The sequence below is a fragment of the Odontesthes bonariensis genome, chromosome 24 (genome assembly GCF_027942865.1).
Source record: "Odontesthes bonariensis isolate fOdoBon6 chromosome 24, fOdoBon6.hap1, whole genome shotgun sequence".
Taxonomy (NCBI): Eukaryota; Metazoa; Chordata; class Actinopteri; order Atheriniformes; family Atherinopsidae; genus Odontesthes; species Odontesthes bonariensis.
Window position 1 is genome coordinate 362,667 of NC_134529.1, and position 13,825 is coordinate 376,491.

The 13,825-nt window shown below is 39.1% G+C and overlaps 1 protein-coding gene across 2 annotated transcripts in view; it reads right to left on the bottom strand.

Moving 5' to 3' along the window:
• The window catches only part of LOC142374935 (activator of 90 kDa heat shock protein ATPase homolog 1-like), a 50,884-nt gene extending 37,537 nt beyond the window's left edge, over positions 1 to 13,347 (bottom strand). For both annotated transcript variants that reach the window (XM_075458808.1, XM_075458809.1), the window contains exons 1-5: positions 13,239 to 13,347; positions 11,227 to 11,417; positions 2,678 to 2,760; positions 2,491 to 2,608; positions 2,308 to 2,405 (exon numbers count right to left, since the gene is read on the bottom strand). In XM_075458808.1, the coding sequence (XP_075314923.1) occupies positions 2,308 to 2,405; positions 2,491 to 2,608; positions 2,678 to 2,760; positions 11,227 to 11,417; positions 13,239 to 13,318 (570 nt within the window). In that variant the 5' untranslated portion in view covers positions 13,319 to 13,347. The remainder of the gene's footprint in view (positions 1 to 2,307; positions 2,406 to 2,490; positions 2,609 to 2,677; positions 2,761 to 11,226; positions 11,418 to 13,238) is intronic.
• Between the last annotated feature and the right edge of the window lie 478 nt (positions 13,348 to 13,825).

The window sequence follows — 13,825 nt, forward strand, 5'->3', positions numbered from 1 at the left end:
TTTACCTGAGTTTTGTTGGTCTTTACCTGAGTTTTGTTGGGCTTTACCTGAGTTTTGCTTGTCTCCACCTGAGTTTTGCTTGTCTTTACCTGAGTTTTGCTGGTCTTTACCTGAGTTTTGCTTGTCTTTACCTGAGTTTTGCTGGTCTTTACCTGAGTTTTGCTGGTCTCTACCTGAGTTTTGCTGGTCTTTACCTGAGTTTTGCTTGTCTTTACCTGAGTTTTGCTGGTCTTTACCTGAGTTTTGCTTGTCTTTACCTGAGTTTTGCTGGTCTTTACCTGAGTTTTGCTTGTCTTTACCTGAGTTTTGCTGGTCTTTACCTGAGTTTTGCTGGTCTTTACCTGAGTTTTGCTGGTCTCCACCTGAGTTTTGCTGGTCTTTACCTGAGTTTTGTTGGTCTTTACCTGAGTTTTGTTGGGCTTTACCTGAGTTTTGCTGGTCTTTACCTGAGTTTTGCTGGTCTTTACCTGGTCTTTACCTGAGTTTTGCTGGTCTTTACCTGAGTTTTGCTGGTCTTTACCTGAGTTTTGCTGGTCTTTACCTGAGTTTTGCTGGTCTTTACCTGAGTTTTGCTTGTCTTTACCTGAGTTTTGCTGGTCTTTACCTGAGTTTTGCTGGTCTCCACCTGAGTTTTGCTGGTCTTTACCTGAGTTTTGTTGGTCTTTACCTGAGTTTTGTTGGGCTTTACCTGAGTTTTGCTGGTCTTTACCTGAGTTTTGCTGGTCTTTACCTGGTCTTTACCTGAGTTTTGCTGGTCTTTCCCTGAGTTTTGCTGGTCTTTACCTGAGTTTTGCTGGTCTCTACCTGAGTTTTGCTGGTCTTTACCTGAGTTTTGCTGGTCTTTACCTGAGTTTTGCTGGTCTTTACCTGAGTTTTGCTGGTCTTTACCTGAGTTTTGCTGGTCTTTACCTGAGTTTTGCTGGTCTTTACCTGAGTTTTGTTGGGCTTTACCTGAGTTTTGCTGGTCTTTACCTGAGTTTTGCTGGTCTTTACCTGGTCTTTACCTGAGTTTTGCTGGTCTTTACCTGAGTTTTGCTGGTCTCTACCTGAGTTTTGCTGGTCTTTACCTGAGTTTTTCTGGTCTTTACCTGAGTTTTGCTGGTCTTTACCTGAGTTTTGCTGGTCTCCACCTGAGTTTTGCTGGTCTTTACCTGAGTTTTGTTGGTCTTTACCTGAGTTTTGTTGGGCTTTACCTGAGTTTTGCTGGTCTTTACCTGAGTTTTGTTGGTCTTTACCTGAGTTTTGTTGGGCTTTACCTGAGTTTTGCTTGTCTCCACCTGAGTTTTGCTTGTCTTTACCTGAGTTTTGCTGGTCTTTACCTGAGTTTTGCTTGTCTTTACCTGAGTTTTGCTGGTCTTTACCTGAGTTTTGCTGGTCTCTACCTGAGTTTTGCTGGTCTTTACCTGAGTTTTGCTTGTCTTTACCTGAGTTTTGCTGGTCTTTACCTGAGTTTTGCTTGTCTTTACCTGAGTTTTGCTGGTCTTTACCTGAGTTTTGCTGGTCTCCACCTGAGTTTTGCTGGTCTTTACCTGAGTTTTGTTGGTCTTTACCTGAGTTTTGTTGGGCTTTACCTGAGTTTTGCTGGTCTTTACCTGAGTTTTGCTGGTCTTTACCTGGTCTTTACCTGAGTTTTGCTGGTCTTTACCTGAGTTTTGCTGGTCTTTACCTGAGTTTTGCTGGTCTCCACCTGAGTTTTGCTGGTCTTTACCTGAGTTTTGCTGGTCTTTACCTGAGTTTTGCTGGTCTCTACCTGAGTTTTGCTGGTCTTTACCTGAGTTTTGCTGGTCTCCACCTGAGTTTTGCTGGTCTTTACCTGAGTTTTGCTGGTCTTTACCTGAGTTTTGCTTGTCTTTACCTGAGTTTTGCTGGTCTTTACCTGAGTTTTGCTTGTCTTTACCTGAGTTTTGCTTGTCTTTACCTGAGTTTTGCTGGTCTTTACCTGAGTTTTGCTGGTCTCCACCTGAGTTTTGCTGGTCTTTACCTGAGTTTTGTTGGTCTTTACCTGAGTTTTGTTGGGCTTTACCTGAGTTTTGCTGGTCTTTACCTGAGTTTTGCTGGTCTTTACCTGGTCTTTACCTGAGTTTTGCTGGTCTTTACCTGAGTTTTGCTGGTCTTTACCTGAGTTTTGCTGGTCTCTACCTGAGTTTTGCTGGTCTTTACCTGAGTTTTGCTGGTCTTTACCTGAGTTTTGCTGGTCTCTACCTGAGTTTTGCTGGTCTTTACCTGAGTTTTGCTGGTCTCCACCTGAGTTTTGCTGGTCTTTACCTGAGTTTTGCTGCTCTTTACCTGAGTTTTGCTGGTCTTTACCTGAGTTTTGCTGGTCTCCACCTGGTTCTTCTGGGGCGGTGCAGGTGTTGAAGACTTCTGTCCGTCAGCGGTGGGAAAGGTCATTCCCTGACTGAACTCTGTGAGGTCAGAGGTCACTGTTACTACAGGGCTCCTTCTTCTCTTCTCTGATTGGCTGGTCCTGATACATTGTGGATAACAGACCTGATTTAAGCTCATGGACATACTGGCCCAGAACTCTCCGGACTTCTTTGACCCCGGTCCTCTTCATGAGGTCCAGGAGAGGCGTCCCCGGCTGATCTTTACACAGCGACACCGAAATCTAGGAAATAACACGTTTGTTGGTCTAATCGCTGATAGTTTTCCTGATGTTTATCTGTATGTGACTCACATCAAGGTCGTCCTGGTCGTTCTCGTCGGACAGGTTGTTCACATCAACAGTTCCTCTGTACTTCAGTCCGCCGGAGGACGTCCCTGCAGAGAATGGACGGTCAGGAGCACAGAAGAAGACGAGCTTTGGTGTCTCAGGCTGTGTTCGAAACCGCCTACTACATACTACATACTGCATGCAGTATGTATTATGTAGTATAAAGTATGTAGTATGCAGTATGTAGTATGCAGTATGTATTATGCAGTATGTATTATGCAGTATGTAGTATGCAGTATGCAGTATGCAGTATGTAGTATGCAGTATGTAGTATGCGGTATGCAGTATGTAGTATGCAGTATGTATTATGCAGTATGCAGTATGTAGTATGCAGTATGCAGTATGTAGTATGTATTATGCAGTATGCAGTATGTAGTATGTAGTATGCAGTATGCAGTATGCAGTATGTAGTATGCAGTATGCAGTATGTAATATGCAGTATGTAGTATTTAGTATGCAGTATGTAGTATGCAGTATGTAGTATTTAGTATGCAGTATGTAATATGTAGTATGTAGTATGCAGTGTGCATTATGTATTATGCAGTATGCAGTGTGCAGTATGCAGTATGCAGTATGTAGTGTGCAGTATGCAGTATGTAATATGTAATATGTAGTATGCATTATGCAGTATGCAGTATGTAGTATGTAGTATGCAGTATGTAGTATGCGGTATGCAGTATGTAGTATGCAGTATGTATTATGCAGTATGCAGTATGCAGTATGTAGTATGCAGTATGCAGTATGTAGTATGTATTATGCAGTATGCAGTATGCAGTATGTAGTATTTAGTATGCAGTATGTAGTATGCAGTATGTAGTATTTAGTATGCAGTATGTAATATGTAGTATGTAGTATGCAGTGTGCATTATGTATTATGCAGTATGCAGTGTGCAGTATGCAGTATGCAGTATGTAGTGTGCAGTATGCAGTATGTAATATGTAATATGTAGTATGCATTATGCAGTATGCAGTATGTAGTATGCAGTATGCAGTATGTAGTTTGCAGTATGCAGTGTATAGTATGCAGTGTGCAGTGTGTAGTATGCAGTATGTAGTGTGCAGTATGTAGTATGCAGTATGCAGTGTGTATTATGCAGTATGCAGTGTGCAGTATGTAGTGTGTAGTATGCAGTATGTAATATGTAGTATGCAGTGTGTAATATGTAGTATGTAGTGTGTAGTATGCAGTATGTAGTGTGTAGTATGCATTATGTAATATGTAGTATGTATTATGCAGTATGTAGTATGTATTATGCAGTATGCAGTATGTAATATGTAATATGTAGTATGCATTATGCAGTATGTAGTATACAGTATGTAGTATGTAGTATGCAGTATGTAGTATGCAGTATGTAGTGTGTAGTATGCAGTATGTAGTGTGTAGTATGCATTATGTAGTGTGTAGTATGCATTATGTAATGTGTAGTATGTATTATGCAGTATGTAGTATGTATTATGCAGTATGCAGTATCTAATATGTAATATGTAGTATGCATTATGCAGTATGTAGTATGTAGTATACAGTATGTAGTATGTAGTATGCAGTATGTAGTATGCAGTATGTAGTATGTAGTATGCAGTATGTAGTATGAAGTATGCAGTATGTAATATGTAATATGTAGTATGCATTATGCAGTATGCAGTGTGTAGTATGCAGTATGCAGTATGCAGTATGTAGTATGCAGTATGCAGTGTGTAGTATGCATTATGTAATATGTAGTATGTATTATGCAGTATGTAGTGTGCAGTATGTAGTATGCAGTATGCAGTGTGCAATATGCATTATGCAGTATGCAGTGTGCAGTATGCAGTATGCAGTATGTAGTGTGTAGTATGCAGTATGTAATATGTAGTATGCAGTATGTAATATGTAGTATGCAGTATGTAGTATGCAGTATGTAGTATGCAGTATGCACTATGCAGTATGTATTATGCAGTATGCAGTATGTAGTATGTAGTATGCAATATGCAGTATGCAGTTTGTAGTATGCAGTATGTAGTATGCAGTATGTAGTATGCAGTATGCAGTATGTAGTATGCAGTATGCAGTATATAGTATGTAGTATGCAGTAAGCAGTATGCAGTATGTAGTATGCAGTATGTATTATGCAGTATGCAGTATGTAGTATGCAGTGTGTAGTATGCAGTATGTAGTATGTAGTGTGTAGTATGCAGTATGCAGTATGTAGTATGCAGTATGTAGTATGTATTTTGCAGTATGTAGTGTGCAGTGTGTAGTATGCAGTATGTATTATGCAGTATGTAGTGTGCAGTATGCAGTATGTAGTATGTAGTATGCAGTATGCAGTGTGTAGTATGCAGTATGTAGTATGTAGTGTGTAGTATGCAGTATGTAATATGTAGTATGTATTATACAGTATGTATTATGTAGTATGCAGTATGTAGTATGCAGTATGTAGTATGTAGTATGCAGTATGTAGTATGCAGTATGTAGTATGTAGTATGCAGTATGCAGTATGTAGAAATGTGTTATGCAGTGTGCAGTATGCAGTGTGTAGTATGCAGTATGTAGTATGCAGTATGTAGTATGCAGTGTGCAGTGTGTAGTATGCAGTTTGTAGTATGTAGTATGCAGTATGCAGTATGTAGTATGTATTATGCAGTATAAAGTATGTAGTATGCAGTATGCAGTATGTATTATGCAGTATGTAGTGTGCAGTATGCAGTATGTAGTGTGCAGTATGCAGTGTGTAGTATGCAGTATGCAGTATGTAGTATGCAGTATGCAGTATGTAGTATGTATTATGCAGTATGCAGTATGTAGTATGTAGTGGGTAGTATGCAGTATGTAGTATGTAGCGTGTAGTATGCAGTATGCAGTATGTAGTGTGCAGTATGCAGTGTGTAGTATGCAGTATGTAGTATGTATTATGCAGTATGTAGTGTGCAGTATGCAGTATGTAGTGTGTAGTATGCAGTGTGTAGTATGCAGTATGTAGTATGCAGTATGTAATATGTAGTATGTATTATGCAGTATGTAGTATGCAGTATGTAGTATGTATTATGCAGTATGCAGTATGTAGTGTGTAGTATGCAGTGTGTAGTATGCAGTGTGCAGTGTGTAGTATGTAGTATGTAGTATGCAGTATGTAGTGTGTAGTATGCAGTGTGTAGTATGCAGTGTGCAGTGTGTAGTATGCAGTATGTAGTGTGCAGTATGTAGTATGTAGTGTGTAGTATGCAGTATGCAGTATGTATTATGCAGTATTCAGTATGCAGTATGTAGTATGCAGTATGTAGTATGTAGTATGCATTATGCAGTATGCAGTATGCAGTATGTAGTATGTAGTATGCAGTATGCAGTATGTAGTATGCAGTATGCAGTATGTAATATGCAGTATGTAGTATTTAGTATGCAGTATGTAGTATGCAGTATGTAGTATTTAGTATGCAGTATGTAATATGTAGTATGTAGTATGCAGTGTGCATTATGTATTATGCAGTATGCAGTGTGCAGTATGCAGTATGCAGTATGTAGTGTGCAGTATGCAGTATGTAATATGTAATATGTAGTATGCATTATGCAGTATGCAGTATGTAGTATGCAGTATGCAGTATGTAGTTTGCAGTATGCAGTGTATAGTATGCAGTGTGCAGTGTGTAGTATGCAGTATGTAGTGTGCAGTATGTAGTATGCAGTATGCAGTGTGTATTATGCAGTATGCAGTGTGCAGTGTGCAGTATGTAGTGTGTAGTATGCAGTATGTAATATGTAGTATGCAGTATGTAATATGTAGTATGTAGTGTGTAGTATGCAGTATGTAGTGTGTAGCATGCATTATGCAGTATGCAGTATGCAGTATGTAGTGTGTAGTATGCATTATGTAATATGTAGTATGTATTATGCAGTATGTAGTATGTATTATGCAGTATGCAGTATGTAATATGTAATATGTAGTATGCATTATGCAGTATGTAGTATACAGTATGTAGTATGTAGTATGCAGTATGTAGTATGCAGTATGCAGTATGTAGTGTGTAGTATGCAGTATGTAATATGTAGTATGTATTATGCAGTATGCAGTATGCAGTATGTAATATGTAGTATGTATTATGCAGTATGTAGTATGCAGTATGTAGTATGTATTATGCAGTATGCAGTATGTAGTGTGTAGTATGCAGTGTGTAGTATGCAGTGTGCAGTGTGTAGTATGCAGTATGTAGTGTGCAGTATGTAGTATGTAGTGTGTAGTATGCAGTATGTAGTATGTATTATGCAGTATGCAGTATGCAGTTTGTAATATGTAATATGTAGTATGCATTATGCAGTATGCAGTATGTAGTATGCAGTATGCAGTATGTAATATGTAGTATGTAGTATGTAGTGTGTAGTGTGTAGTATGCAGTATGTATTATGCAGTATGTAGTGTGCAGTATGCAGTACGTAGTATGTAGTGTGCAGTATGCAGTGTGTAGTATGCAGTATAAAGTATGTAGTGTGTAGTATGCAGTATGTAATATGTAGTATGTATTATGCAGTATGTAGTATGCAGTATGTAGTATGTATTATGCAGTATGTATTATTCAGTATGCAGTATGCAGTATGCAGTATATAGTATGTAGTATGCAGTATGTAGTATGGAGTATGCAGTGTGTAGTATGCAGTATGTAATATGTAGTATGTATTATGCAGTATGCAGTATGCAGTATGTAATATGTAATATGTAGTATGCATTATGCAGTATGCAGTATGTAGTATGCAGTATGCAGTATGTAATATGTAATATGTAGTATGCATTATGCAGTGTGCAGTATGTAGTATGCAGTATGTAGTATGCAGCATGCAGTGTGCAGTGTGTAGTATGCAGTATGTAGTGTGCAGTATGTAGTATGCAGTATGCAGTATGTAGTATGCAGTATGCAGTGTGCAGTATGCAGTATGCAGTATGTAGTGTGTAGTATGCAGTATGTAATATGTAGTATGCACTATGCACTATGCAGTATGTAGTATGCAGTATGCAGTATGTAGTATGTAGTATGCAGTATGCAGTTTGTAGTATGCAGTATGCAGTATACAGTATATAGTATGTAGTATGCAGTAAGCAGTATGCAGTATGTATTATGCAGTATGCAGTATGTAGTATGCAGTATGTAGTATGTAATATGTAGTATGTATTGTGCAGTATGCAGTATGCAGTATGCAGTATGCAGTGTGTAGTATGTAGTGTGCAGTATGCAGTATGTAGTGTGCAGTGTGCAGTATGCAGTATGCAGTGTGTAGTATGCAGTATGTAGTATGCAGTATGCAGTATGTAATATGTAATATGTAATATGTAATATGCAGTATGCAGTATATAGTATGCAGTATGCAGTATGTAGTATGCAGTATATAGTATGCAGTATGCAGTATGTAGTATGCAGTATGCAGTATATAGTATGCAGTATGTAGTATGTAGTATGCAGTATGTAGTATGCAGTATGCAGTATGCAGTATATAGTAGGCAGTATGCAGTAAGCAGTATGCAGTATGCAGTATGTATTATGCAGTATGTAGTATGTAGTATGCAGTATGTAATATGTAGTATGTATTGTGCAGTATGCAGTATGTAGTATGCAGTATGCAGTATGTAGTATGTAGTATGCAGTATGCAGTGTGCAGTATGTAGTGTGCAGTGTGTAGTATGCAGTATGCAGTATGTAGATACAGTATGTAGTATATAGTATGCAGTATGCACTATACAGTATGCAGTATGTAATATGTAATATGTAATATGTAGTATGTATTATGCATTATGCAGTATGCAGTATGTAATATGTAGTATGTAATATGTAGTATGTATTATGCAGTATGCAGTATGTAGTATGCAGTATGTAATATGTAGTATGTATTGTGCAGTATGCAGTATGTAGTATGCAGTATGCAGTATGCAGTATGTAGTATGCAGTATGTAGTGTGCAGTGTGTAGTATGCAGTATGCAGTATGTAGTATATAGTATGCAGTATATAGTATGCAGTATGTAGTATGCAGTATGCAGTATGCAGTATGTAGTATGCAGTATGTAGTATGCAGTATGTAGTATGCAGTATGCAGTATATAGTATGCAGTATATAGTATGCAGTATGTAGTATGCAGTATGCAGTATGTAGTATGCAGTATGTAGTGTGCAGTGTGTAGTATGCAGTATGCAGTATGCAGTATATAGTATGCAGTATGTAGTATGCAGTATGCAGTATATAGTATGCAGTATATAGTATGCAGTATGTAGTATGCAGTATGCAGTATGTAGTGTGCAGTGTGTAGTATGCAGTATGCAGTATGTAGTATGCAGTATGCAGTATGTAGTATGCAGTATGCAGTATGCAGTATGTAGTATGCAGTATGTAGTGTGCAGTTTGTAGTATGCAGTATGCAGTATGCAGTATATAGTATGCAGTATGTAATATGTAATATGTAGTATGTATTATGCATAATGCAGTATGCAGTATGTAATATGTAATATGTAGTATGTATTGTGCAGTATGCAGTATGTAGTATGCAGTATGCAGTATGTAGTATGTAGTATGCAGTATGCAGTTTGTAGTATGCAGTATGTAATATGTAGTATGCACTATGCACTATGCAGTATGTAGTATGCAGTATGCAGTATGTAGTATGTAGTATGCAGTTTGTAGTATGCAGTATGCAGTATACAGTATATAGTATGTAGTATGCAGTAAGCAGTATGCAGTATGTATTATGCAGTATGCAGTATGTAGTATGCAGTATGCAGTATGTAGTATGCAGTATGCAGTATGCAGTATGCAGTATGTAGTTTGTAGTATGCAGTATGTAGTGTGCAGTGTGTAGTATGCAGTATGCAGTATATAGTATGCAGTATGCAGTATATAGTATGCAGTATTCACTATACAGTATGCAGTATTCACTATACAGTATGCAGTATGTAATATGTAATGTGTAGTATGTATTATGCAGTATGCAGTATGTAGTGTGCAGTATGTAGTATGTAGTATGTAGTATGCAGTATATAGTATGCAGTATGCAGTATATAGTATGCAGTATGCACTATACAGTATGCAGTATGTAATATGTAATATGTATTATGTAGTATGCAGTATGCAGTATGTAATATGTAATATGTAGTATGTATTATGCAGTATGCAGTATGTAGTATGCAGTATGCAGTATGTAGTATGCAGTATGCAGTATATAGTATGCAGTATGCAGTATATAGTATGCAGTATGCACTATACAGTATGCAGTATGTAATATGTAATATGTATTATGCAGTATGCAGTATGCAGTATGTAGTGTGCAGTATGTAGTATGTAGTATGTAGTATGTAGTATGCAGTATGTAGTATGCAGTATGCAGTATGTAGTATTCAGTATGTTGTATGTAGTGTGCAGTATGCAGTATGTAGTATGTAGTATGTAGTATGCAGTATGTAGTATGCAGTATGCAGTATGTAGTATGCAGTATGTAGTATGCAGTATGCAGTATGTAGTATGCAGTATGCAGTATGTAGTATGTAGTATGCAGTATGTAGTATGTAGTATGTAGTATGCAGTATGTAGTATGTAGTATGCAGTATGCAGTATGTAGTATGTAGTATGCATTATGCAGTTTGTAGTATGCCGTATGCAGTATGCAGTATGCAGTATGTAGTGTGCAGTATGTAGTATGTAGTATGTAGTATGTAGTATGCAGTATGTAGTATGCAGTATGCAGTATGTAGTATTCAGTATGTTGTATGTAGTGTGCAGTATGCAGTATGTAGTATGTAGTATGCAGTATGTAGTATGCAGTATGCAGTATGTAGTATGCAGTATGTAGTATGCAGTATGCAGTATGTAGTATGCAGTATGCAGTATGTAGTATGTAGTATGCAGTATGTAGTATGTAGTATGTAGTATGCAGTATGTAGTATGTAGTATGCAGTATGCAGTATGTAGTATGCATTATGCAGTTTGTAGTATGCCGTATGCAGTATGCAGTATGCAGTATGTAGTGTGCAGTATGCAGTATGTAGTATGCAGTATGTAGTATGTAGTATGCAGTATGTAGTTTGTAGTATGCCGTATGCAGTATGCAGTATGCAGTATGCAGTATGTAGTATGCAGTATGTAGTGTGCAGTATGCAGTATGCAGTATGCAGTATGTAGTATGCAGTATGTAGTATGTAGTATGCAGTATGTAGTATGCAGTATGTAGTATGCAGTATGCAGTATGCAGTATGTAGTATGCAGTATGTAGTATGTATTATGCAGTATGTAGTATGCAGTATGCAGTATGCAGTATGCAGTATGCAGTATGCAGTATGTAGTATGTAGTATGCAGTATGTAGTATGCAGTATGTAGTATGCAGTATGTAGTATGCAGTATGCAGTATGTAGTATGTAGTATGCAGTATGTAGTATGCAGTATGTAGTATGCAGTATGTAGTATGTAGTATGCAGTATGTAGTATGCAGCTATCTAGTATCACAGCTGGAGATAAATGGGTGGGTACACAGATGACATCATAAGTGACATCATCAGTGACATCACTGACCCAGCCAGTTGGCTCTCAGCTGCCACTCGTAGAAGAAGAAGAGTTTTCCTCTGCGGTTGTTGATGGAGGCTTCTCCGTCCAGCTTGCTGACGTCGGTCAGCTGACACGCCCCCTCCGGAGCCTCCACCCGGACTCCGAGCAGCAGCTGACGGAGGCGCTCCGAGGACCAGGCGGAGACGTCCCGCTCCGTCCTGATGGAGTAAGAGGAGACGCTGTGAGTCCCTCAGCTGTTCTGGCTCCGCCCACCTCTGACATCACAGCCTTTAAATACATCTGCAGACAGTGGAGCAGCTGCAGGGTCAGATAACGCTTTAAAATAACCCGAACCCTAATATATAACGCTTTAAAATAACACTAATATATAACGCTTTAAAATAACCCGAACCCTAATATATAACGCTTTAAAATAACACTAATATATAACGCTTTAAAATAACACTAATATATAACGCTTTAAAATAACACTAATATATAAGGAAGAGTTAGACCTTCCAGAATAACAGATCATTCCATATTCTCGTTGCTATGGAAACAAGCTTCTGAGGGGCCCCAACACGCCTGATGAAGCAACAGAAAAACATCAGCCGTCACATGACCCGCAGACAGAAAGGAGACAAACTGAAGGGCGGATTATAGTTCTGCGTCTATCGTCTTGACGTGTTGCTTTGCTCTGGTCGCGAACCACTTTTCATGTTATAGTTCTGCAACCTCGGTCTGGAATTTCTCGGGACGCACAGCAGTTTCCCCTCGCGAGAATTTCGGTGGGCGGTGACGAGAACTTCGGGGGCGCCGGCAGAAGTGTTTATCTTTCAAAAAAAAAAAAAGTGTATGCAAGATATGGATCTGGAGTTGCTCGACATCGAAGAAGAACAGCTTCTTTTATTGGAGTTGGCGAAAATGCAAAGGAGGAAGCCACACAGACAACCGGAAAGGCACACCGAGGACCAATCACAGCCGCTTTTGTCTGCGCACTTCCGTTGGTGGTCTGCGTGCGTCCGATGTGTAGTCAGGATTTTTCTGAGGTGCACGACAACGCGCGCAGAGCCTGTGCGTCCGAGCGTCAGAGGCTCTGCGTCCGAGCGTCAGAGCCTCTGCGTCCGAGCGTCAGAGCCTCTGCGTCCGAGCGTCAGAGCCTCTGCGTCCGAGCGTCAGAGGCTCTGCGTCCGAGCGTCAGAGGCTTTGCGCCTGAAGCGTAAATTAGGCTTTAGGTGTTATGTCAGCAGCATGACATCATCAGCAGCATGACATCAGCTTGCACTACTGTTATACTTGCACTTCTCCAGATCCACTGCATACCATAATTTTAGTCGTAGAATACATCAAGGAGCTTTACATTTACTTTGCACATAAACATATTTATTTTACTTACTTCTGCATACGCCACTTTACTTCTGATGTCGATATCAGAGACTTTGTATATATATATATATATATATATACTGTTTACCGGTCGCCATAGTTTATTTCTGCCTTGTATTAAAGTGTTCAGTTAAGTTAAAGCTATGGTAGGTAATCCTAGAGAGCTAGCAAGAGAGCTAGCAAGATTCGAAAGTGTCCCCTCCTCTAAGCTCCACCCCCCCCTCCCCATTCCGTCAGTGCGTCATCCAAAGCCGGTAGAACCGCATGCGCACATGGAGCAGGGAGCCGACAGAGGGGGGCGTAGGCAGAAAGCAGAGGCATCTGATTGGTTTTTGTAGGCGCTCCAATCCGAGATCAGCGGGACGCTGATCTCGGATTGGTCAGCTTTTTCTCAGTCCTGCAGCTGCCACAGAGGTCTGATTATTTTCGTCCCTTTTTCTAAATACATCTTGTATAGATTTCTCTCAGGACAGACGGACCATTTCACCCAGTATTACAAAATGTGTTTCTGAACAGGATTACCAACCATGCCTTTAAATGCTACGCTGCGCTGTTGAGTCTGAGAGAAACGGGATTTCAGTCCTGTGTTTGTCCTGTTCGTATACAGATCTGACAATAAAGTTGACTTTGACATCATCAGCAGACTCACTGACCAGTGCCAGTTGTTGACGTTGGTGGCGTCCGCTCGCTGCTCAACGATCCATCGAGGGTCTCCTTCTCCCCACCGGGCCATTTCTGATCTGAGTCTGCTGGGGGGTCAGGGGGTCCTACTTCCTGTGAGGACTTTCAGAATAAAACATCCCACAGGAAGAAGTTCCACAAAATAAAGTTCTCAGAAGTAGAAATATTCCTCTGAAAGTTCTGATCATGTTTATCAGAGCAGAATTATTGATTGTATTGATCATCGCTTCATCATGAGCTGCTTATTGTTTCCAGTTATTAAAAACTGAATTTATCTCTTCAGCTAAACTTTGATAAACTTCAGAATGAAAATGATATTTCAGTTCCTGAAAAGGTGGAACCTTTTTTTTTTTAAACATGTCATATAGACAAAACAATGACATCCTCAAAAGTAAACAGTTTGTTTTTTTTAACTTCACATATTCACACCTCCACATATAGAAAAAACAATTCAAGGATCTTAAATGCACAAGATAAAAAAGGGGATAATAAATAATAAATAATTAAAAAAAAATTAAAAACGAGGAGAAAATAAAAGGAGGAAAGGAGGAGAAGAAGA